This window comes from Neophocaena asiaeorientalis, unplaced genomic scaffold (assembly GCF_003031525.2).
Source record: "Neophocaena asiaeorientalis asiaeorientalis breed wild unplaced genomic scaffold, Neophocaena_asiaeorientalis_V1.1 scaffold232, whole genome shotgun sequence".
Lineage (NCBI taxonomy): Eukaryota > Metazoa > Chordata > Mammalia > Artiodactyla > Phocoenidae > Neophocaena > Neophocaena asiaeorientalis.
The window spans coordinates 5,398,887-5,424,915 of NW_020175672.1; the positions used below are offsets into that span (position 1 = coordinate 5,398,887).

Sequence of the window (26,029 nt, forward strand, 5' to 3'; positions counted from 1 at the left end):
GGGCTCAGGAGTTGCGGTGCGCAGGCTTCTCATTGCAGTGGCTTCTCTTGTTGCGGAACACGGGCTCAGTAGTTGTGGCTTGCAGCCTCTAGAGCTCAGGCTCAGTAGTTGTGGCGCACGGGCTTAGTTGCTCCGCGGCAAGTGGGACCTTCCTGGACCAGGGCTTGAATCCGTGTCCCCTGCATTAGCAGGTGAATTCTCAACCACTGCGCCACCAGGGAATTCCAGCTCTGGCATTTTTAATCCACTGTTTTCTTAGCTAGAAACACATCCTCAGCTATACTCTAAAGACTTCTCCCAGTGGTGAACAATGGTAGTTGGTTATTAGCTACGATATTTTAGTTCTAGCAGATAGTTTTGAGCTGAACCGAAGGCTAACAAAATTGGATTACTTCTCCAACTAACATCCTTTGAGTCACACCTTTGTATTTAACATCAGAAAGCTTCCTTTTGTTAGGGTTTTTTTTTCTTTTCTTTCTTTTTTTTTTTTTTTTTTTTTTGCCGCGCCACGCAGTTTGTGGTATTTTAGTTTCCTGACCAGGGATTGAACCCCAGCCCACGGCAGTGAAAACGCTGAGTCCTAACCACTGGACTGCCAGGGAGTTCCCTGTTAGGGTCATTCTTAAGTACAGATTTTTGAAATGGAGGGTCTGACACAGGCATTCAGTGTATACCACTTGATTCTAAAGCAAGGAAAAGGGCAAGTGTAAGGCTATTCTGCCTGTACAGTGAGCATAATGCAGGTCAGGTGATGGGCTTTTCTACCCGGAGCATTTTCAGAATGTTTCAAATTACAATCCAGTTACCTTTAAATGAATTTGATAATATCGGGAAGTGGGGGAGAGGGAAGGGGAAAGAGAAGACAGTTTTATTAGTTCAGGGAACTTTCTATCATTTTCCTTGATTTATTCAACAAACATTTTGTATATTTACTGTGTATGAATCACTGGGCTGTGTGCCTTGGGGAGTGAAAACGGGCATTGATAGGAAAAGAGATCTTGGAAGAATCACAGTTCTCTACGGGGACGTGATCTTTGCTGAAGGGAAGACATGGGTCAGGCGCAGTGAGAGGCCTGAGCCAGGGCAGCAGTCAGTGTGGCACACCAGCCTGTCCCCCATTTGGATTCTCTCTATGCAGCCCGTCGGTGCTGGATCGTTTGAATGCTTTGCTGGAACCCGGAGGTGTCCTCACTGTTAGTGAGAGAGGAATCATCGATGGATCCACTCCCACCATAACACCAAATCCCAATTTCAGGTATTTATGCCTCTTAAGTTTGTGCCTCAGAAGCTGACAGCCTTGATGTCAGAGGTGACCATTCATTAGGGCCACCTTACGTATCGTATTTGTACACTGAGTCATGAGCATGTTCATACATTCATTGATTTAACAAATACTTACTGAGGCTCTGCCATTTGCCAGGTGCTGGTGTGCTTTGGGGGGCACAGCAGTAAATAAGAAAGATGAGGTCCCTGCCTTGGGTTGGTGGTGAAGGCTGGAAGCAGGGAGACCAGTTACAAGCCTTTTGCAGTTCAGGTGAGAGACGATAGCTTAGACTAGGGCTGTCCGATCAGTGGGACTTGCTCGTGGGCTTGTGGGTTAAGAAAAGGAGGAAGCAAAGATGGCATCTAAGGTTTTGGCTTGAGTAATTGGGTAAAGGGGTGCCATTCATTGAGAAAGGGGAGACTGGCAAAGGAGCAGGTTTGGTGTGGGGAGGGTTAGCTGCAGTCAGCTGTTTAGCTTTGGAGGTAAGTGTGAGCTGTCAGATAGCTAGATGCAGAAGTTGAGGGACGTTGAACGTTACGAAGCTAAGTGTTTCTGGAGAATAAGCTACTCCTTTTTCTTTTCTCTGTAGGTGAGTTAGAATAATTGATGAATTAGCACTGCCTGATGTGGGGAATATCTGAAAGTGAGAATTTTACAGTCCTCAGTACTAAAGGTGCACTGGATATACAATACTTAGTTCCTTAGGAAAATAGGTTTAGAGAAACTGATTTGCTGTATTGATGCATTTTGGAACTAGAGGGTAGAATGCAGATGTAAACAGCATCTGTACGTTGAATTAGCAGTGTCACTTTAGATGAGCTCCCTGAAGATGAGCCACATATGATTTGCCCTCACCAGTTGTTGCTGAGCTGCACTGTCAGTTGCACTGAGATTTTGATTTTTTTTTCCTTTGAATTGCTATACTACTAGACTTTTTCTCTCAATGGATCCTGTGCATGGAGAAATATCCCGAGCTATGAGGAATCGTGGACTTGAAATCTACATTTCAGGAGAAGGGGATGGGAGCATGCCAGATGACCTGGATCTGAAAGTCCTACTGCACAGCCTTGGGTTGGTGGGGGGCAGTGTGTGTGACATCCTTCTGGCTTTGCACTCAGAGACCCGAAGTGCTGTTGTAGGTAAGGTGCTTGACTTCTAGGCCTCTGCAGGGGTTTCTTCCTCTGGAAATTCATGTTATTCCATTTGACTGCTAGTTCAGGAGTTCTTACATTTAGTGTACATGGAAATAGAAGTTACCAGGAAAGCCTGTTAATAATGTAGATGCGCTTGGTACCCTTCTTCCCCAAGAGATTGGGTTCAGCAGGTCTGAGTGAGGCACAGGGATCAGCATGTTAAAGAAGCTTCCTGGGGAATTCTGATGCATGCAGTCAGAGACCCACACTCAGAGGGAATACCTGTACTGCTTTTCGCACTGAGATGAAGTTTGTCCTGCAAATCTTCATGGTCATCATTGAATCTCTTGAAGGTTGAATAAAGAGGGAGCTTTGAGTTGTTTAAAACAGATAGGTGTTACTTCTTCTAAATGTCCAAATATACAAGAAAGAGCAATAATAATAGCAATAATGAAAAATAATGAAATGTTACTTATTAAGTAACTACTCTGTGTTAGGTGCAATGTTGGCTGCTTATTTAGTCCTCACAGTAGTTCTGCAAGGTATATTTCCATTTTACAGATAAGGCTCAGAGAGGCAGATTAACTTGTCAAATCCAAACAGTTAATAATGACAGCTGGGATTTGAAAGCAGATCTGTTGGATTTCAAAGCCCATGGTTCTTTTTGGCACCATGCTCATTTTGCCCCCTTCAGTGTGTGTCAGCTTTAGATCCAAGGGTCTGTGTGGCCAGGCTTTATCACATTAGTAAATGAGTCATCTAGTCACTTCCCCAAAAGGTACTGCTGACAGAGAAGGAGGGGAGGAGGGCGGAATAGGAGGCAAGGAATGTGAATGTTCCCCCAAGTTCATTGTGTGCTAGTGAGCCCCTATAGTCCACTTGGAAGGCTTTCTAAAATAAATATCTGGGTGGATTTGAGTGGAAGTTTGATGTGAAAGTGAAATTTGTCCATTTTCACTGGAGATTTTTCAGAATCTATTGCTCATGGATGGCACTATTTCTTCTTTATAGGTTCTCCAGCGTCCTCGTTGTCAACACTCATTCACACAGCCTTACTCATTGTGCAATACCTACAGCGAGGGCTGAGCTTAGACAGAGCCTTTTCTGAAGCATGCTGGGACGCATATGTCCGCTCCCAGGCTTCACCAGCAAACCAGAAGGTACTGTGAAGTGTTTCACACAGCTTTCTACGTTATAACATTACAGGTAATAGGAGGAAACTTTATTGGTGGCAACTTTAATGACCTAAGAGAGCCATCTGCAGTTATGCTGTAACAGAGATCTGGTATCCAGGCACTTTTCTGGAAAATAGCGTAAATGTAAATATTCCTTGAAACTTGCCTCTCAGCAGAAAAAGTGAAATTTAGCTTGAATGTTGTATATTGAGGAATGTGTCTGAGTGTTGTGAGAGGATCACAAGGGGTCTAGAAAACTACTGTTGCCCTGCTAGTTTTTGGTAAGAGCACTTGTGTCTCAGTGCCTGTACACCATGTGTTTTTATCTCCTACCAGCTTGTGCAGGCTTTACTGGAGAAACACGTTTGTTCTCTGCAAGCACATGAAACCTGGGGCAACTCCATTCTTGCCATGGGGCTGTGGCCAGATTCTCTGCCCTCGGCTCTCTCTGCTACGGAAGATTCTCATCTCTCTAAAGTTCGAGGCGATGGACAGATCTTAGTATATTGTCTCAACAGGCTGAGCATGAAAACGAGCAACTGGGCAAGGTTAGTGGAGCCTTGAGCGTCTGTATCTCTTTGGCATCTTGACTTTTCCTCCCTCCCTCCCTCCCTTCCTTTCTTCCTCTTTCCTTCCTTCCTCCCTCTCTCTCTTTCTTTCTCCCTCTCTCTTTTTTTGGTGGTAATGGTCATGACCCAACATATTTGACCAGAATGTTATGTGGCCGTTTTCCACACAGTTCCATTGTTTGTTGTGATACTGCTCCCTATTTATTATTTATTATAAGTACGTGTTTTAATTGTCCCCCTTTGGAGGGACTCATGTTTTCCCTGTTAACCTCTTTGATACATTCATTGTAAAGTATTGTCTTGGTTCTTTGAAGTATGAAAATTTAACCCTAGTACTAACTTAGCCTATTGCAATGAATTTCAGGATTCAGCCTCTTACTTTGCCAGACTTAGAAAAAATTATGCAGTCCTCCCACCCGGAGAGCTTAAAATTCAATTCAGTTGAAATGGATACTTACTGGATCGATGAACCAGATGCTCTGGCTGTGGCTGTCAAATTGCTCATAGAAAGAGCAACCAATCAAGACTGGATGCTCAGAGTTAAATGGCTTTATCATTTAGCCAAGAATGTGCCACAGGGGCTTGGTGAGTAGAGAAACTTAATTTGTGTAATGAGGGAATTTAAGTACACTTACCCGGCTTTAGTAACTCAGCAGTTGTTTTACTCTCCGACTACACTGTTAAAATTACATCTGGGGAAGCTCGTAGCAGGATGTTTATGACTTAGCATTACTGCTTATATAGCTGTTAAAATATTAAGGAACACATCTGCCCTTAGATGTTCCCTGAGATCAATTTTTTTTTCTCCACGTAATCCTTAGCATTTCAGGATCCATCCAGTTTTCTATCAAATCCAGAAGGAAAATGTACTATATTATGTTACTTTTAAGTTTTTGAACATCCTGCTTTTTTCGCTGTACTTTGCTGCACACGCGTTCTATCTGGGAAAGGGTTGCTTTTGTTAAATTTACTTCCCATAAAAGTACATAAGATTCTAATTTTATTTTCGTTCCAGTGCTCTAAGTGGTTGTGCTTGATTTCTTTGTACTTTTTTCATTCCAAGAGAGGAAAAAGCAACAGTTAACAACATTGTACAGGTTGTAAAGTACAGGACGTGGAATTTGTTGGTAGAGCTTGTTGACTAAAGTAATTGAGTTTACATGAGTCTCTGCTGCACGAGAACTTGTAGATAAGCCAGCGTATGTGTATATTGTTGTGTGGTACATGTGATGTCTAAACGTGTAGAGGAGAATTATATAAATATTCGTATCTGCGGTGTCCTATGTGATAGCTGCTAGCCAGAGGTAGCCACTAAAATGTGACATGGCTACTGTGACAGCAGCTGTAGAACAGAAAGTTCAAATGGACGGCACTGCTTTAGATGCTAACATTTGCTTCTCCTTCCTCCACAGAGTCAGTACAGATTCATTTGGAAGCCAGTGCTGCATCTCTTAGGAATTTTTACTCAAATTCTCTCTCATCTGGGGTCAGTAATGTCATCAAAATATTACAACCAAATGTAACAGGTACTGCACCTGACTTGATTTCTAGCTCTCAGCACTCTGGGAAACTTGTCTATTGAGTTCATGGGAAAAAGATCTGTTACAGCTCCCACTTATAACAGTTTTTTCTAAAGAAGACTCAGGGTATCCAGATGCAAATTCTGCTGCTTTTTTTGAAATTATGCATTTATTCTTCAGTTTCTGAAAGAGGATGATGACACACAATGTAGTGGGAAGAACACAGGAGTTGGAAGACTGGGCTCCGGTTCCAACTTGGCCACAAACTGGCTTGTTGATTTGGGGCCCATCATTCACACTTGCTGACTTTGTTTGAAAAATATGGGAATTAAATTCATTCTTCTGGGGTCCCTTTCCCTTATGACTTTCTGTGATGTACTAGTACTGTTAACAAACTGTGATCTATTTTGAGATGAAGGGGAAACAGTACAGGATCAGTTTCTTCAGAAAATAGAAAACCTTAATGATGAAGTTATAAAGCCTTAAATACAAAGTTACAAAACAAAATCATAATGATAAAAGGAGTAGCCATCTGAGCCATCTAATCAAATGAGGTATTCAGAATTTCTCAATCTTTATCTGATATTGATCAAAACATACTGTTACCCATTTGGTTTAGAAAAAAATACGCATCATGCTTTTGTGCTAAACCTTATGTTTACATAATTATAATCCTATGTATACTTACAATTACCTTATGTACACTAAAGGTAACGGGCTAAATGGTTGAGCAGAAATCAAACAATAGAGAAAACTTCTGTAGTAGTCAGGTTGCGGCTGGACCTAATTATGGCTTTCCAATTATGAAGGAATTTTGGTCTTTGGGAACACAGTTCTAGAGTAGAGTGGTAGGTTCCCTTCGTAGCAGACATGGCTTGCCCTCTGTTGGCACTCATTAGCTTGTCTTCCTTTTTCCCTTTCAGCTGTGTAGCTCTGGATTGTGTAGTCTTGCTGGACTTTGGGATATGGGCCCCCACGTGTACCTTGCTATTCACAATAGGCATTTGTTAGACTGCTCTATGGTGGATGCCTTTAAAACTTGAAGTGCTCCACTGACCCATCCAGCTCAGCCACCATCAAATTAATGTTCCCATCGTTTTGGTCTTACCTCTTCCACTGGGCTCTCAACCTCTGGAGCGGGTCAGAGTCTGATCGCTGCTGCTTTAGAGAAGAGATACTGAGCTTGAGCCAAAGGAGCAAGAGGTAGCAGCACATCCTGTGATTATAAAGAAATGGTTTTTAAGGGAAATAATCTTGAGTTGTTTTTCTTACTGAAAGCAAATAATGAGATGTGTTCATTCATTTTCTGCCATGTAAGTTCGTTTTTTTATGGTTAATGGCAAAACATTGGGTAATTAAGCCCATGGATTCTTTTCCAACCAGAAGTGGAAGCTGAGCAAATGAATACATTTGTTAGAATGTTTATGCTCTAGCAGAGGTTACCTTTCTATCCTATGGTGGAATGAATTTTCAGGGCTAGAAGAAATTTTGCCTTTAGAAAGGAAATAGCGTAAAAGCTGTTGAACCCTACTTTTCTACCACCATGGACTGAAACCATTTCCTTGGTCCCTCTCTTCCCCGGCAGGACTCAGTGGGATCAAAATAAAACAATGAAAATCCTCAACTGAAATTTGCCAGGCAAGGGGTTTAACTCCAAAATTCTACCTTTTGTTTTTTAAACCAGATGAATATGTGATCCCTCTGGATCCCCGATGGAATATGCAGGCTTTGGACATCATTAAAAATTCGATGGACTTTGACCCACAGATGGACCAGCCTGAGCAGCTCTTTGTCCTTTTAGAGTCTGTTGCAAACAAGTAGGTGAAGTCTACTGTTCTGGGTGCTGTTTGCCTCGTTGTACACTATGGCTTCACAGATTATACCTTTCCTAAGCTATACTTGACAGTCTTATGTGTGTTTAATTTTCTGAACCTGAGAAGTGGTGGGTGTCAGACATGACTGCTTTGTCACCACCTCTCCTTCACGCTCCATGTGCAGCAGAATCATTCTGACCCTGATGTCCAGGTGCCTGGGAACGTGACGGGTTCTTAATAATTTAATAGGGTACTTTAATAAATACACGAGTGAAGCATTAGTGGTGGAATTTGTTTTATGGTTAATCTTTTATCATAGGATAGTTGTGTTTCCACTGTTTTCTGTGTGATTCCCAGCAGCTCCTTGCATTTTCACATGTCCTTTCCTCAGCCATCCATCTGCCCCATCCAATGTTGGAGATGTACGTACATAGTGACCTATAGTATAAATTTACATAACTGTTATATAAGTTGGTCTTTCCTCACCTTTAATGTAATGACCGGTAATATTTTTTAATTGGCCATTAGTGTAATAGATTTAAAAAATAATTTTGTAATTGAGGTATAACGTGCATTACAGAAAAGTACAGTAATGATGATTACATATCGTTTGGATGACTTTTCACAAAGTGAACTCACTCATGTGATAATGTAGTAGTAGCACCTCTGAGGCCCCCTTGTCCCCCCTCCCAGCAACTCCCCCTTCCTCCTCCCCAGGTAACTTATAGCACTGCAGGTTAATTGTGAGATGGCCAGTTTTAAGAGTTCACAGCATAGTTTGTCATGTCATGGCAGAGCAACACAGTGGGGTTGGGTGGTCTACCTAGCCCTCTGTCTTCCTCCCCCCCAGCTCAGTTGTCATCCCTCTTGCTGCCGTCTCTCTAGTCCAGAATTTGCAGAGGCACGAGGGGAATGGCAGGTTGAAGGAGATTGATGTTCCAAGGGTTCTCAGGATTCAGCCAGTAGAGGCTGTAATAAGTATTATTAACCAATAACTATTTGTTATGTTATGGAATCTCATTTCAGGACAATCATATATCTTGATCGGGAAAAACGGATTTTTACGGAAGCAAATTTGGTTTCTGTTGGTGGCAGAAAGTTAAGAAATAGTGTTTTGAGAATGTCCTTTGAATTCCATAAAGGTAAGGACATTACCTTTACTTTCTTCATTTATGCCTCTGACTGCATAATGTTGCTGAAGGTGAGAGGGATTTAGCAGCTGATGCCATGGTACTGGTTCCTTTTGATTTGCTAGCTCGAGTTTGAACATCTTCCCTTATTCAGTAGTTTTCACTAAGTGCTTTTTTACGTGTCCTTGATCTCATTTACTTTTTATAGCAACCATGAGATAAGCCTCATGAGAGAGGAAAGGGAGGCACAGAGATGCTCAAGGTCACATCTCTAGCAAGTAGCAGAGCCAGAACTTGAAACTTGTTCTGTTGGCTCAAAAGTATGAGCTCATAAGCATTTGCTTATAGGTTCTTTCTTCCTCCCTCCTTTTTTTTTTTTAAATTGAAAAGATAACGGTATTTCTTGGAAAATATTCAAACTATACAGAAGCATAAAAATGGAAAAAGTCTCCTCTCGCAGCAGCTACTGTTAATAGTATATTTGTTTATATCTTCTCAGATCTGTCTGTATTATCTATTCATCCAGTCATATACACACTTAGAATTTGTATTTAAACAAATGCTTTTTTTTAAATTAAGACGTTATGAACATCTCTAGGTATGCACGACTAACTTGCTAACTTAATAATAGACAAAGATTTGCTTTCAATTTTGATGTTTCAAATTGACCCTTGTACTGAGAATAACTTTTAAGTTGTAGAAATTACTGTTGATTTTGAAAATGTCCAGAGATTTAAATCTGATCAAATGTTCTTATTTTGTTTATACCAACTCTATAAGATCCAGAGAGTTATCACAGCCTGCCCCATGAAATCGTGGTCAATCTTGCTGCTTTTTTTGAACTTTGTGATGCGCTAATCCTGCTCTGGGTACAGTCCTCCCAGGCGATGGTGTCTGATGCCAGTGTTAATGAGGTAAGGAGATGTACCTGTTTTTATCTTAAGCAACATATTTCTTGGCACAAAGATTCTTAGGGGCAAGACCAACTTCAGTGTTGTTACATGTACAATATTATTTGAGAAGTTCTTAAGAATTTAAATAGATACACATATTTTAAAGCTTTATGGTGTTATAACTGACATATAGTAAGTCGCATATATAGTGTACAGTTTTGTATGTTTGACATGTGTCCACCCATTCTACCATTACCACAGTCCTGGCAGTGAACCTATCCATCACCCTCAGACCTTTTCCTCTTGTTCTTTGTTTTCTCTTCTTTTTTCCTGCCCCCCTCACCTCCACCCAGGTATCCACTGATCTGCTTTCTGTTATTGGTGCTCAGTTGTGTTTCCTAGTATTTTATATTGTTCTTTTTTATCTGGCTACTTTCACTTAAAATCATTTTGAGGACTTCCCTGGTGGTCCAGTGGTTAAGACTCCACACTTCCAATGTAGGGGGCACAGGTTCGGTTCGATCCCTGGGCAGGGAACTAAGATCCCATATGCCGTGTGGTGCAGCCAAAAGAATAAAAATAAAATAAAAATGAAAAAAAAATTTTTTTAAATCATTATTTTGAGATGCATCCATATTTTGTGTCTCAAGAATTCATTCCTTCTTATTGCCAAGTAATAGTCCACTGCATGTATGTACTACATCTTATTCATCCACTTACCTGTTGATAAACGTCAGAATCTTAACAGTTATATTTTAATTCACTTAATCCTTCTTAGACATGATTGTCACATATGGACTAAATTGGGCTTGAATCCAGATTATTCGAGTAATTCTGGTTAAACTAGAATTGTAGATCTTAAACTTTTTAGTCTCAAGGCCCGCCCCCCATGGTCATAAAAGTTACCAAAAGCCTCAAAGAACTTTTGTTTATGTGTTTACGTGTATCAGTATTTAGTTTTAGGAAATAAATCTGAGAAATGTAAAAAATATTTATTAATATGTTTAAGAAACACAGTAACAAATTCATTTCGTGGTAATATGAATAACATTTTTAATGAAAAACAACTATTTTCCAAAAGAAAAATTAAGAGGAGTGGAACTGTTTTACATTTCTGCGAGTCTCTTTAATGTCTGGCTTAACAGAAGAAACCTGGATTCTCACACCTGCTTCTGCATTCGGTCTCTTACAGTATGTTGTATGGATTGAAGTTTGTGAAGAAAAACTGGCCTCTATTTCATATGGCTAAGAGATTGGAAAGGGAGGAGTATTTAACAAACATTTCACATAACTGTGATATTCTTCTTTGATTCTATACCACAGGTGGACAAGTGTTAGTTTTGTAAAGGTTACCTGTAATGTGGAATCTGAAAAACTATCATTGATCTTGTCATGCGTTAAAATCCATTGGCCTGGCTTGCATTTTGGATGGACTTTTAGCCTTGCATGTATGTTCTCATGCACTGGTAATTTGGAAAGTATTGTTCAGTGAGTTACCAGATCTTCCAAGTGTTGACACATTACATTTTTCAATATAGATAAATTTAAAAAGTCACACTCATGAAAAATTACCACAAAAAGTTACCTCATGAAAAAATCTATAAGTATTGGGAAGTTGTCAAGCTCTTAGTTTTTCAGAGTTCTAGGTTTTACTTGAAGGTTCGAATTCTATCATCAGCAACAAATACTCTCCTGTTTTTCTTGAACTGACAGGTTGACTTCATTCATTTTCCACACAGTGTTTGCCAGACACCCAATCACAGTTTGTCCCCTCCACCCCCCGCCCTGTTTTTGGTACCATCAGTGCAAATGTCAACATAGTGAAAAAGGCGAATAACGTGGCATTATTATGAAAACAGCTCTGACATCATAAAACCTAAAAGGAATCACTAATCTTGAGACTACTGTAAAAGTACATAATTAGAAGGACAGCTAAGTTGGAGACTCACATACCTGATTTGCATTAAGAAGCTGCATTAATGAAAACAGTAGTTATTGTCATAAGGATAGACATATAGACCAGTGAAACAAAGAAGAGACTTTGGAAATAGACCCTCTTATATGGTCAGTGAAGTTTTGGGGCGTGGGGGGCAAATATGCAAAGGTAATTTAATGGGGAAAGCAGTTCATTCAGCAAATGGTGATGGAAAAACTAGATATCAATATAATAAATAAAAAATGAGCCTTTACCTGCTACCTTACATCATATAGAAAAGTTACCTCAAAATGGATCATAGACCTATGTATAAAAGCTAAAATTATGAACCTCTAAAAGAAAACATAGGAGAAAATCTTCACAGCTTGAGGATAGGCAAAGATTTCAGGGCATTCTTCATAAAAGAAAAAAATTGATGAATTCAATTTTGTCAAAATAAAGAACTTAATAGATAGCTTTAAGAAAAGGAAAACACTGGGAGACACTGTTGATAAATCACATGTAAATTTTATAGACAAATAATAAGACAGCCCAATTTTTTAAAATGAACAAGAGAATTTGAATAGATGCTTCTCAGAAGATAAATGAATGCCCAATGAGAACTTGGAAAAATTGCAACATCGTTAGTTATCAAGGAAATGTAAGTTAAAATCACAGTGCGGTGCCACCCACCAGAATGGCTAAAATTAAAATGGTCAACAGCAGCAAGTATTGGCGAGGAAGTGGAACAAACTGAAACCCACCTACGCTGCTGGATGGGATACAAAATAGTGCAGCTGCTTTGTCAAGCAGGTTGGTGGTTTCTTATAACATTGCGTGTACACTTACCACATGACCCAGTAATTCCATTTTCTCTGATAACTGAACTTCAAATAATAGGAGGAAAGAGCTTTGCCTTCTCTGACTGCCTTACTATCCCTAAAAATACTCCAGTCGATGCTAGATCTTTAACGTGTGTATGTTGAGTATTGATTAATGATTGAAGTCAGTGTTTCGTGTCCTTTACTGGGAGATGTTTGTGAGCAGTTTTGGTTTACTTTGTTTTTAGATCTTGGGTTCTGTGCGGTGGCGGGACCGGTTCTGGACTGTGGCCGATACAGTAAAAGTGGATGCACCAGGCCTGGCCTTGCTTGCCCTTCACTGGCACTGGGTTTTAAAACATTTGGTTCGTCAGATCGCGCAACTCCTGATGAACCACGAAGACAAGTAAGAGTCATATTTAGAGTAACAATGTCAGTATCTACAGTATTGACGTTAAAGGGAGGAGGGTTAGGAATTGAAATGTGCTTCTTCTTGGCTTTACTTTGGTTTGTCCCCTTGGCCTGTTGGTGAATGTAAATCAAATACAAAATATGAGTGATGTTCTTACCATCCAGCATTTCCCCCTTTCCTTACTTCCCTTCTGCCCTTTATCTCCTTTGTTAAAGATATTACAAAGAAGTTCAGACCGTCTCAGAACATATTCAGAATTGCTTGGGGAGCCCAACTGGTGGATTCATGGGTATAAAGAAGTTACAGAAGTTTCTGGGACGACCGTTTCCTTTTAAGGTACGACTTGGAAGCATGTAGTAAACACAAAGATTTGACCTCTTTGGCAGCTCTCCTGGAACGTGGGGACTGGCATTCAACTATACTCAGCCTTGCTTGCACAGCTTAATTCTTAAATGTTCAATGAGTACTATTAACTGACTTGTTAAATGTTACCATTTTACTTATTCTTGAGACTTTTAAGGCTGAGTAGACTTTAAACTTTATTACTGTGAATATCCTGAGATCTACAGGAGTAAACCAACTTTATGTTTTATAGAATCATTAAGGAAATATTTAAAACATTTTTTTCAGCCATGAATAGGCTGCTAAAAAGAACTACTCTTCTCCTCTGTAATAGGCTCTCCTGGGTTTTATTGTTTCAGGACAAGCTGGTGGTGGAGTGTTTTTCACAATTGAAGGTCTTTAACAAAGCCCTTGCCATCAGAGAGCGGATGCCTGCCCTTGGGGAGAGTGGATGGTGGGAAGACATTAGTCGGCTCCAAATGGTTGCTTCTGAATGGACATTAAAGAAAAGTCTCCTACAGGCCTGGGGGTTGGTCCTCAGAGCTAATACTCTGGAAGATGTCAACCCAGGTAATGTGCTCTGGAGTTTGGCTAGCTGACAGATGTTCTAAGCATATCCTCTGCAGCCAGTACATTTTATTTATTTATTTATTTGTAGCCAATAAGTTTTTTAAAGTTTTCCCTTAGATATTCTCCTTTTATTTATTTATTTATTCCCTGTATACTATACCGACCACTAAATAAGTATCAGGCATAGGGCTAAACTTTTTTTGTTTTTTTTTTTATTTTTTTTGGCCACACCACGCAGCTTGTGGGATCCTAGTTCCCCGACCAGGGATCAAACTTAGATCCACGGCAGTGAAAGCCCAAGCCTTAACCTCTGGACTGCCAGGGAATTCCCTAAACTTTACATATATTATTTAATTCTATCATTGGGATTGTGCAGGTATTAATAACATTATTTAACACAGCGGTCCCCAACCTTTTTGGCACCAGGGACCGGTTTCGTGGAAGAGAGTTTTTCCATGGCTGGGATGGGGGATGGCTCAGGCGGCGATGGGGGGCGATGGGGAGCGATGGCGGTGGGGGGCGGTGGGGAGCAGCAGATGAAGCTTCGCTCACCCGCCCCGCTGCTCACCTCCTGCTGTGCGGCCCAGGTCCTAACAGGCTGTGGACCAGACCGGGGGTTGGGGACCCCTGTATTAACACATGAGACACTCAAGCTCAGGTGAAGTTGAACTCAGGTTAAGCTAATGGTCATGTGACTGGCTGTTGGGAATCTGAGCCTGACCACTGACCACTGTGTGTCTTTTTGTCCAGATGAATTGAAGAGTCTTGTGAATGCTCAGTGTTCAGAGCTAAAAGCCAGAGGAATTTCACTTGGTTTTCTGGAGAAAAAGCACAGTGAAGCTTCCTCCCTGTCACAGCCAGGCTTTACCTCCTTAATCCAGCTCACCAGGAGTGTTCAGCTCTGGCCTGCAATGGAGTACCTGGCTATGCTTTGGCAGTACAGAGTCACAGCGGATTTTATGATGCAGGCTTGCCTGAGAAGGTGAGCCATCCTTCAGTTTTTTTCCTTTGGGGGCACTTATTTTCTTGCAAGGTTATTCCGTGTATTCCGTGTATTCATGTAAAACAAAGCACAGCGTTGTCTTGAGGGGGCATAGTTGCTGAAGCAGAGGGAGGTCATTTGCCACTTTGGAAAGCCAAAACTTCTTGAAGATTCTTTGCCTGTTTTGACTGCACTTCTAAAAGTTACTAGGTGTGGGACTTCCCTGGTGGCGCAGTGGTTAAGAATCCACCTGCCAATGCAGGGGACACAGGTTTGAGCCCTGGTCCAGGAAGATCCCACATACGGAGCAACTAAGGCCGTGCGCCACAACCACTGAACCCACACACCACAACTACTGAAAACCGCACCTCTAGAGCCTGTGCTCCGCAACAAGAGAAGCCACTGCAGTAAGTCCGCACACCGCAACGAAGAGTAGCCCCCACTCGCCGCAACTAGAGAAAGCCCGTGCGCAGCAATGAAGACCCAACACAGCCAAAAATAAATAAATTAATTAAATAAATTTATATAAATGAATGAATGAATGTTACTAGGTGTTTTTCTAGTAGAATTATTTGCTCATTTTTAAATAAATGTACTCCAAGTCCTGTGTTCCATCTTCCCTTACATAGCAGTTTTCTAGCAGCTCATTGAAAGCCTACAGCCCACTCTCTCTCCCTCTTTATTTTTGGAGCAGGTCCAGCAAAAACCAGCAACCCCATATAGAGGAGGAGATAAGTCATCACATCACATTTTGTCTTAAGCACACACCAGTTGCTCCTCAAGAGCTTCGAGACCTTTGGTCCTTAGTGCACCATCAAAAGGTAAAAATCAAAATCAAAAAATCTCCTTTGCACTATGAGCTGATTAGATTTTCTATGGCAGACTGATTGCAGAACATTTATTTATTCTCAAAAACTGCATGTTGTAAAATTCTAGTCTTATCTGAATTAAGTTTCAAAGGGGAGAACTTTGAATGTTCTTTGGCAGTAATTTCCTTGGTATTTCTCTACTCTTATCACAGATCATTTCATTTGGTTTCCAGTTAAATGAGGCTAAAATATTTGCTTATTTTTATTTTATTTGCTCAAAAATGTATTGTCAGAGTGATTTTTACCCTTCCACAAGAGTAACTGTTAAATGTGAATAGTGGTAAACTGTAGTTAATGTAACTTCATTAGTACAACATTAAATTTTTTTGATAATGTTTTATTCATTGATTTATTTTGATCACATAATTGTGTGATTATTTTAATTAAGTTTTCTCATGCACTTTTATAAAGTCAGATCTTATGTTTTATAAAATTATAAATAGGTTAAGTGACTTGACCAAGACAACTGGGGTGGCAGAAAGCCAGGAACATTAGGATTAATAATCTTTAAACCCATGTTAGTTTTACATGAGTCTTACAAGACAGAGAGAACTTATAACGATTTATGGAACCTTTCTCAAATACTCTCTTACTAATTATCCCTTTATCTCTAGATGTCTACTGAAGAAAGGATCTCTTTGTGGTCCGAGTTATTTAATTCCACGTTTACATCTTTCTGGAGCAGTACTGTGACCACAAATCCAGAGTACTGGCTAACATGGAGCCCTCTGCCTGGTGTGCAGCAGAGGGAGACACCCAAGTCCCTTCTGGACCCCACGTTAAAGGTTTGTTGCCATAAAATTATTAAAATGTTTGATGATAGTAGAAGAAACTTGTCAATGGATCTAGCAATGAACATTTATTCCTAGGATAGAGCAGTGACTAAAAGTAAATGATTGCAATACTTTATTTTCTGTAAGATATTAATAAGTGTACCTTCAAAAAAGATATTCCATCTTAAATGATTTGGGAAATCCTGAATTAATGTAAACACAATTTCCTTTAAAAAGTCTTTAATTTCTCTTCTAATTGAAATATTTTTTCTAATTATTAGATTTTAAACAGTACAGAAACATGTAGATATGTGTGCATACGTGTGTATATATATATGCATGCACATATACATACACAATATGTATACATGTGTATTTATATACGTATATAATGTAGAATTCACTGGGAATAACCACTCTTTGTTCTGTATCCTTCTGTTAACATGCATCTTTATATTAAATACATATGTAAATAAAAACAAGGCCACCTTCTTGGTTCACATGATATGTCGTGGAAATTTGCACCTGTCGTTCCAGCTTATTCTTTTTAAGGTATTCTACTGTACTAATGTGCTGGAATGCATTTAATCACTTTCTTCTTGATAAGCATTGAGGTTTCTTGCCTTCTCCTCCCCCTTCCTGTAGCAAACATACCTGCATCAACTACCCTTGTATAAGCCTTTGTCCACTTGTCTGAGTATTTCTGTGGATGTGTGACGAGAATTGGAATTTAACCCTTGGCCAAAGTGTCTTCACATTTAAAGAGATTTGTAAATATTATTAGAACGTCTGGGGAAGTAGGTTTTCGTTTTTTCACTTTATAAACCTACAAAAGAGACAGTGAAGAGGGAGAACATGAAGTCAGGATGACCACAGCGGACTTGGGACTAGAGCACGTTTCACTTATCATATATCCTGTGTTTCCATATCTTTGCCCCACTAGGTGTTATTAACACTTTAAATTATTGCCAGTCATACAATTAAAAAATCTCATTTTGATATGTATTCCTTTGATTATTATTCAGGTTGAATGTCTTTACATACATATATTGATTGCTTTATTTCTTTCTCTGAATTTTCCAGTCATGTTTATTGCTCATTATGTTAAAAAAAAGAAAAAAAAAGTCATTAATCATCATTTTATTATTGAAGATCTCTTTATGTATTATAGATATTAAACCTTTACCCAACATATATTTGGAATTACATTTCTAGTGTTCTGTTGTCTCTCAAGTTTGAAGATGTTTTCTTATATCACAGAAGTTTTATAGTGTTTTCTTTTCAAATGTGCCGGTCCCTTTCTACTTTCTTGCTTTGGTATCATGCTTTTTAAATAAGTCTTCCGTCATTACCCACAGAGTTTAAAAAAACCATTTTCTCATATATATTTTTTTTTCCCCAGCTGCGTTGGGTCTTCATTGCTGCGCGTGGGCTTTCTCTAGTTGCGCGAGCGGGGGCTACTCTTCATTGCGGTGCACGGGCTTCTCATTGCGGTGGCTTCTCTGGTTGTGGAGCATGGGCTCTAGGCGCACAGGCTTCAGTAGTTGTGGCTCACGGGCTCTAGAGCGCAGGCTCAGTAGTTGTGGCGCACGGGCTTAGTTGCTCCGCGGCATGTGGGATCTTCCCGGACCTGGGCCCGAACCCATGTCCCCTGCATTGGCAGGCGGATTCTTAACCAGTGTGCCACCAGGGAAGCCCTCATATTTTCTGTTTTTGTTTTTGTTTTATGTTTACATCAGTCTCATCTGGATATCTTGTTTTGTGAGGTGGGGATGCAAATTTTTTATTTTATACAAACAAGCATATCCTAAAGCAGTATTAGCAACGCCAGTTTTGACTAGTTCATCCTTTCCATCTCTTTTGAAATGGCCATCTCTGTCATAACACCTTATTCCCACAATGTTCATGGATTTATTTTTGGACTCAGTTCTGTTCCATTGCTCTATCAAGATTGATTTCTTTAGTGTAAAACATCTCTCAAAGCTTTTACTGTTAAACCTCATGGGTCCCCAAGAGTTGCGTAGAGTCAGGTTTGCTCTCGTGTATTTGACCCGCTAACCCTTTGTTCATGATCAGCTGTTCCTGTGTCCCAGGTTAACAGTCCAGGGAGACAGGCTCGTCCCCTGGCTCTTCTATTTGTCTTCCAACTCCTTCCCCTGCCTCCAAGTCTCACCTTCCTGCCCCCAGCTCTGCTGCACGACTGGTCTTCCTGATGCCCAGGTTTGAGGGGTTTTCTTCTGCATGACTAAAGCACCCACTGCTCTTCCTTCATACAGAATGGAGTCCTTCAAAGGCCCACTGCACCCGCCCCCGTTCTGCCCTTCTGGTCCTGTCTCAGGCTGATGTTTACCGGTTCCTAGCAACCTGAATCTCCTTTTAAAATTTCTTTCTTTCCTCTAAGGTGCCCCAGTGCTGCTTGTTGAAACCCTTTTTTTTTGATTTCTAAAAGTTAACATGACTCCTCTCCCCTTATCAGGGTCCCGGAAGTCTCAGTAGAGCCGTGTTCTCCAAGTGCTGCTTTGAAGTCTTGACCAGCAGCTACAGAGCAAGTCCCTGGGATGTGAGCGGCCTCCCCATCCTGTCCTCCTCACATGTCACCCTGGGGGAGTGGGTTGAGAGATCACAGCAGCTCCAGGACATCAGCTCGGTGCTTTGGACCAACATGGCTGTCCCTTCCGTAGCAGAGTTCAGGTATTCCCTCCCCCGGGTAGACGGTACAGCTCCCGTCTTTCCTCCAGAGCATGTAGTGGGGACCTCGGTCAGAGCTTTCTTCAATAGTGGCTAGTTCCAGTGGGTGGATGTTTTCTGGCTGGATGAGCAGGTTTTCAGTCCATGACAGAGACTGCTGTGAGCTGGCCAGCCACTCTGTCAGCTGTAAGTATATTGTGATCAAGAAGGTGGTACTTAGAAAACCGTATCAGATTAAGTGAGAACAGAAATTCACCTCTAGGTGTAGGCAGTGCAGTCTGTCTTGTCATTTTCTGGAAGAACAGTAGCATGAGAAAGGAATGGTGGTCGCTGTGGAGCAGACCCTCAAGTGCTTCCCTGTCCCCACAGACGCACGGATTCCCAGCTCCAGCGGCTGGTGCTGTGCCGGCACTTGGCTGGCCTGGCAGAGCTGCTCCCCGAGCCCCGGCGGCAGGAGTACGTGCAGAACTGTGAGCAGCTGCTGCCTGGGGACAGCCAGGCATGCCAGCACGTGGGCCAGACTCTTGGGGACATGGCCGGGCAGGAGACGCTGCCCAAGGAGCTGCTGTGCCTTTTGCTCACCTCCCTGCGCCACTTGTTCGGGGAGGGGGAGGGTAAGCGGGACCTGCCTGAGCCAGCCCGCCGTGGGAGCCTGTGGGTGAGCCTGGGCCTGCTCCAGATCCAGACCTGGCTTCCCCAGGCACGCTTTGACCCCGCCGTGAAGAGGGAGTACAAGCTCAAGTACGCCAAGGAAGAGGTATGGAGGGAGGGTTTGGAGCGCGGGCTGCATCCCTGACTGCCTGGCTTTGTTTAGTATATTACTCCTTTGTCTCCCTTTGGATGCTCAGAGCACAGAGGGATGATTTTACATAAGCTGCCCTGTGACATCCCAGGAGTGTGTTCTAAAGACAGTGTTTTCCTCTTTGCGGGTTCCTCTGAGTAGGTTCAGGCACTGGGAGGGGCCGTTCTGATGTTTCTGCTGATAGGCTGCCCTGGGCAGAGGGCACAGCAGGAGAACTCTAGTGGTATCCTTCCCTGTCCAGATCCCTCTGCCTAAAGTAGGTTGTGGATATTGGGATTTGGGTAACTTCTTTAGACAGGGTATAGCATTCCTTAGGTTTTGAACTTTGGGTGTTTGTTATCCAAAACTCAGGAAGTAGGTAGATTTGGATAATGTGGTGTATCTCTTGCTATTTGAACTTCCAACCAAACTCAGGAACTGAATACATTAAGATAGTGATACACTAGTTCTGTATTTTGAAGAAGGAAAATTATGTTAGTTGGGGTGATGACCAGACTGCTGTAGCAGAGACTTAGAAGTTCATTGGCATAAATGAGATAGTGTCTTTTCACCTGACAGCTCTGAGGTGAGTGGTCCAGGTTAGTGGAGCAGAAACCCCTGCCCTTGGGTCATTCAGGTTCCTTCCATCCAGGGAGCGACCCTCCCCCAGGGCTTTGTCTCTGGGGCCTGGCCCTAGCTAGGCACAGCAGACCAGTCTCTCCCCTTCCGCTAGTTACAACAGCTGCAGTGTGAGTGGAAGACCCGGAGCCTCTCATCCCAGCTGCAGACCGGAAGAGACCTGGAGGATGAAGTCGTCCTCGGTCACTCTCATCCTCATGTCAGGTAACACCGTAGTGATTATTCCAGTTGGGGGTTACTGGCTTGAATATTCTTTTTACAGTGTTAAGTTACAGTGTTAAGCTGAGGTTATGGTCTACATCTCTGAACTACATTAGCATACCTGCCAAAAGCCATGGTTATAATCAGGAAAAATACATACTCTGTGAAAGGCGGGGGAGGACTCGCATGGGGCCAGGAGGGTTGAAAGCAGAGCTTATTCTCAATGTGGAAGGAGTGGTGTGTGATGACGTGCACTGTGGAGATCTGTTACCTTAGGAAATACTGTTTAGTAGTGGGTTCTCAGTTCCAGTCCTGTCGCTGACCTTTGGCTTTAAACCTTGGGTAGACCACTCAATACCTTAAACCTCAGTGCCGTATTTGTAAAAGGAAGGTAATAGTGCCCACTTCAGTGAGACGTGCCTCCAAAGTGCTCAACGACACGTGTTGCACGTGGTAAATGCCTGTGTATATATTATCCATTTTCATTATAATTGTCCATATATCATTTTATGCCTCAGTAGCTGAAATGTCTTCCTGCTGTTTTCCTGAGGCTCAGTCTGGATTTACTGCTTTGCTTCTGACAGAACTTGCATACTGTGTTAATTTGCCTTCAGGTTGCTTCGCCAGAGAATTGATCAGCTGGAGAACTTAATCTGCAGCCTGTCCAAGAAGCAGGCCTTCAGGCCCCCGCTGCCTGCGTATGAGTCCCTGGTACAGGAGGTCCACCACTATGTCACCAGCATCGCCAAGGCCTCTGCCGTTCAGGACCTGCTCACTCGGCTCCTGCAGGCCCTCCACACGGACGGACCTCGGGCTGCCCAGATGGCCCAGAACCTTCTGAAGGAGGAGGCCTCTTGGCAGCAGTCACACCACCAGTTCCGGAGGCGGCTGGCAGAGGAGTTCGCCCTTTACCCAGACGCAGCGGCCCCGCTGCAGGCATCCGTCCTGCAGCTGCAGCATGGCATGCGGCTGGTGGCGTGCGAGGTCCACGCCTCACTCCATGGTGGTGTGGTCTGCACGCACAGGCTGGGTGCCCTGGCCACATCCCTGTTGGCTTTCCCATCAGTGGGCCCCACCTTCCCCACCTACTATGCTCACGCAGATGCTTTGTGCTCGGTGAAGTCGGAGGAGGTCCTGCGAGGCCTTGGGAAGCTGCTCCTTAAGCGCCTGGGAGGAAAGGAGCTGGAGGGCAAGAGCCAGAGGCCCTGCCCCACCCAAGAACAGCTGCTGCTGAACGCCCTCCTGTACCTGCGCTCCCACGTGCTGTGCAAGGGAGAGCTGGACCAGCGGGCCCTGCAGCTCTTCAGACATGTGTGTCAGGTAAGCCCTCCTCCTGACGGGAGCTGGGGGCACGAGCAGGGCGCCTACAGGACACTAGCGGTGCCCGGTGTAGGTGAGACAGTGTGGGAAGGCACTGGGGATCTAGTGTCTGCTACTTGGCTTTTTCCCGTTTAACTGTCAGGTTTAGGGGCCTTTGTCAATTTTTAAGAGATTAAAAAAAATATTAAGTGTTGTTAGCCCTTTATGCCTGATACACACTGCAAATATTCTCTCCTTTTTTGTTGGTTCTTTGACTTTATGGTGGGTTTTGCCATGTAATTGAATGAACTTTTATTAATATTAAGAAAATAGGGACCTAGGTTCAATCCCTAGTTGGGGAACTAAGATCCTGCAAGCCAAGCAGCGCAGCCAAGAAAAGAAAAGAAAATAAATTCTGGGGCTTCCCTGGTGGCGCAGTGGTTGAGAGTCCGCCTGCCGATGCAGGGGACACGGGTTCGTGCCCCGGTCTGGGAAGATCCCACGTGCCGCGGAGCAGCTAGGCCCGTGAGCCATGGCCACTGAGCCTGCGTGTCCGGAGCCTGTGCAATGGGAGAGGTCACAACAGAGAGAGGTCTGCGTACCGCAAAAAATAAATAAAATAATGAATTCTGTTTTTTCCCTTATCAACAAAAGCAACTTGTTTTCATTGTAGACAATTAAAAGAATAAGTATAAGGGAAATTATTAGATTCTGCCACTCAAAACTATATAACTGTTAACACATTGGTGTGTTCTATTCTAGGCTTGCTCATTTGTGCATGTATCTGTAAGTGTACATCTGTGACACTAAATTTTTTACAGCTGTTTTTTCCCAGTGGTTTATAGTTTTTTGGGGTGGCGGGGAGTAGACCCTTTTAAAAAATACATATATTAGCAGAGTGATCCAGTATTTAACAGATAAAAGGGCTACTCTGGTTGAGGACAATGCTATACCCTCTGTGGTCCCCGAGATAATGTCCTCAAATGGCTCGAGCCCTACAAACCACTAAGAAAGTCCATTCTGTTTTACAACTTGCCTTTAAAAAATCTAACAGCTAAAATTTAGTGCTTATTTCCATCATGATTATGGTATTCTCCACCTGCATCATATTTAGTGACTGCGGCTTTTCTGTTGTATGGGTAAGTCATTTAACAGTTCCTTTCACTGAATATTTACATTTATATGTAAAGGTTTTTTTATCTGTTTTGGAGGAAAAAAAAAAAAACCAAAACCAGTGCCATCCTAAAAGTCTTAAAGCTAGATCTTTGGGTAAAACTTCTAGAAAACAGAATTGCTGAGACAAAGGTTAACTGCTTGCTTGGGCTTTTAATACAAATTGTCATCCTGGGGTTGCTTATCTCCTCAGTTCTTCTCAATACTGGGTGGTTTCTTTATAGTTTTTGCCAATTGTAGGGCTTTAGAGGTAGTAGGGAATTTAAGAAATGTCTGGTATCGTATAGCCCGGTTTTGCCTGATTAGTTCCCCTCGACCACCCAGTCCCCAGCCCATTTTCCCTTTTCCAGACCCCCAGGATATCTCCCTGAGGTGCTGGCCAAGTGCAGTCTGCATCACACACCCACGTTGCTGACCCTCACCCTGTCCTTAATGCAGAGCACCATTCACGCCTGATGGGAAGTCCCCAGTCGTGCCACTACAGCAAGTTTTCACACCTGCGAAATTGTAACAATACAGCATGGGGGTGTTTAGGAAACTCAGGTTGCTGCAGATACACAGTTTGAAAACAAATCCCATTTGCTCTCTGTTACATGGAATTTAGTGTCTTGGATGTTGGCATTTATTCTTGAACCATGGTATTTTGTTTTCATGGGGAAGAGATAGCAAGTCTTGCCTCTGTTCATTGTAAATGTCTCAGCAAAGGCAAACAAGCTTCCTTCGGAATGTGTGATTTTTTTAGGAAATCATCAATGAGTGGGATGAACAGGAACGCAGAGCCCAGGAGAAGGCCGAGCAGGAAAGCAGCCTGTACAGATACCGGGGCAGGAACTCTAGGACAGCCCTGAGCGAGGAGGAGGAGGAAGAGTGGGAGTTCAGGACACACTTCCCACGGCATGGAGAGGTTGGAACGAGTCCCCTTGGTACCACACACCTGCCCTTTGAATTCTTTGTTTTTCATTCCAATTTTATTGAGATATAATTGACACACAGCACTGTATGAGTTTACGGTGTACAGCATAGTGATGTGGCTTAACATACATCATGAAATGATTATCACAGTAAGTTTAGTGAACATCCATCATCTCATATAGATATAAAATAAAAGGAAAACAATTTTTTTCCTTGTGATGAGAACTCTTAGGCTTTACTCTATAACTCACCTACAGCAAGCACTATGTTAGTTCCTGTTACATCCCTTTGAATGGTTTGTAATTTTTAAAACATTTCTCAATGCACGTAATTCCCTTTTTCATTTTCTTGATCATTCACACTCCATCCTTCCCCCTTCCTTTTAGTCTTATTAGAACTGGATTTTGACTTTAAAAGTTCAATTGCTCTAATATTATTTACAGGACTTCGCAGATATTTTGGTAGAACCAACACTAGAGGCAAAGAAGGGACCTTCAGACGGACGAGAAGAGGAGGCTGCCACAGAGCCCGCCCTCCTGTCACAGAGCTCAATGCAGGCTGTGATGCTGATACACCAGCAGCTGTGCCTCGGCTTTGCTCGGTCCCTCTGGTACCAGCAGACGCCGCCGCCACACGTGGCAGAGCACTACCTCAGCCTGTTTCTGTCCTGCTACCAAACTGGGGCATCGCTTGTGACAAACTTCTACCCCCTGATGGGTATGGTAGTTTACTTTTGTTAAGCTCTTGGGAAATCAAAACGAATAGATGTGATTGCTACTTCTGGGACAATTGAAACTATTACGTCCCTGTTTTTGCTAAATTCCTTATTGTTTCCTTATCTTAAAGGACTTAAGCTAATTCCAAAAAAGTGATTTAAAATTCTGCAATAAAGATGGGTTTTCACCCTTTGAATACGTGGGGGTAAAGGGATTAAGAGTAAGGATATAGAATTAGTTTAAATGGTCTCGTTTCTCCGCATTATTTCCAATTTCCCTTTCACAGCTTCAGTGCTTTTCTAATGAAATCATGTATTCCTGGGAGCAACCTGGCAACTCAGAAATTAATCTCACAGGATATGGTTTGATGCAGTTTCCTATGTGACCTCATGAGTTATTCCTTGCAAGTAGGAAGGAGGCTTTAAATTTCACTTCTGCCTACCAAGAAGAGCTACAAAAACTGGGAATTGGAATCCTCAAACCAAACTCTGCACCCTCTTGATTACATGTAGGCAGTATCTGAGTTCCTCTGTATATACCGAAACTTGGGTCAGATTTTGGTGACCACTGTAGTATTGGGGTCACAGTCTTTTAGACCTTTGCTGCTTTGTGGGTGAATGGCATTGTAATATCTCCTTCATTTAGTCGCAGTCATTCATTATTTCTGAGCATGTTGCTGACCTCATTGTAACTTGATACCAACTTTACAGTGATCTTGTTAACTTCACAGGAGTTGAGCTGAATGACCAGCTCTTGGGCAGCCAACTTTTGGCCTACACCCTGTCCCGTAACACTCTCTTTGGGGAGGGGACCTTGGACCTGATGGTGAAGCCTGACGGTCCCTATGACTTTTACCATCACCCCAACGTCCCGGAAGCTCGGCACTGCCAGCCTGTGCTTGAAGGCTTCTCAGAGGCCGTCCGCCAGCTGCTGCAGGATTGGCCGGAACATCCGGCGCTTGAGCAGGTAGGGCAGCGGTGGGGAGGCGGCCTCTCAACTGTCCTGGGGGCAGTGACTTGCACACTGGATATGCAAACAGAGGTTTACAGAACTGCGGTTCAGTGCAGTGTTATTCCCTGGAGGATGAATATACCAGGTTGTAATGCTGTTATGTAAACGGTGTTTGAGATTCCACTTATTTTATCTGCTGCTCAGGGTTTTCCGTCCATATATTGAAGTGCTGCTATGTTGCTGTCTTTATTCAGACACATCCTTATACTAACAAGGGCCTGGCTTTTTCAAGTTTTAACTCAGACCTCGCTCTGTGATCATTCAGCTAATTCTGTAATAACTTATAACAGAGAGTAATAAGAGTAATTACTTTATCAAACTGAATCTTATTTCCAGAGTAGTGCAGCAGGTAAAGTGTTTATCTTGGGCAGAATCTGCAGCCCTGGAAGTTTCACCCGCAGCTCTCCTAAGTACTCACGAGGCCTTT

At 42.5% G+C, this 26,029-nt stretch overlaps 1 protein-coding gene across 1 annotated transcript in view; it reads left to right on the plus strand.

The window, feature by feature from the left end:
- The window catches only part of MDN1 (midasin AAA ATPase 1), a 157,476-nt gene that overhangs the window by 84,667 nt on the left and 46,780 nt on the right, over positions 1–26,029 (plus strand). Inside the window, exons 45-66 of the mRNA XM_024731782.1 lie at positions 1,139–1,255; positions 2,195–2,403; positions 3,409–3,557; positions 3,909–4,120; positions 4,506–4,726; positions 5,554–5,667; positions 7,346–7,478; positions 8,502–8,617; positions 9,386–9,519; positions 12,483–12,640; positions 12,862–12,982; positions 13,348–13,558; positions 14,309–14,540; positions 15,235–15,361; positions 16,024–16,194; positions 18,659–18,873; positions 19,240–19,627; positions 20,385–20,494; positions 21,106–21,811; positions 23,706–23,867; positions 24,319–24,592; positions 25,322–25,557. Coding sequence (XP_024587550.1) covers positions 1,139–1,255; positions 2,195–2,403; positions 3,409–3,557; positions 3,909–4,120; positions 4,506–4,726; positions 5,554–5,667; positions 7,346–7,478; positions 8,502–8,617; positions 9,386–9,519; positions 12,483–12,640; positions 12,862–12,982; positions 13,348–13,558; positions 14,309–14,540; positions 15,235–15,361; positions 16,024–16,194; positions 18,659–18,873; positions 19,240–19,627; positions 20,385–20,494; positions 21,106–21,811; positions 23,706–23,867; positions 24,319–24,592; positions 25,322–25,557 — 4,516 coding nt within the window. The remainder of the gene's footprint in view (positions 1–1,138; positions 1,256–2,194; positions 2,404–3,408; positions 3,558–3,908; positions 4,121–4,505; positions 4,727–5,553; positions 5,668–7,345; positions 7,479–8,501; positions 8,618–9,385; positions 9,520–12,482; positions 12,641–12,861; positions 12,983–13,347; positions 13,559–14,308; positions 14,541–15,234; positions 15,362–16,023; positions 16,195–18,658; positions 18,874–19,239; positions 19,628–20,384; positions 20,495–21,105; positions 21,812–23,705; positions 23,868–24,318; positions 24,593–25,321; positions 25,558–26,029) is intronic.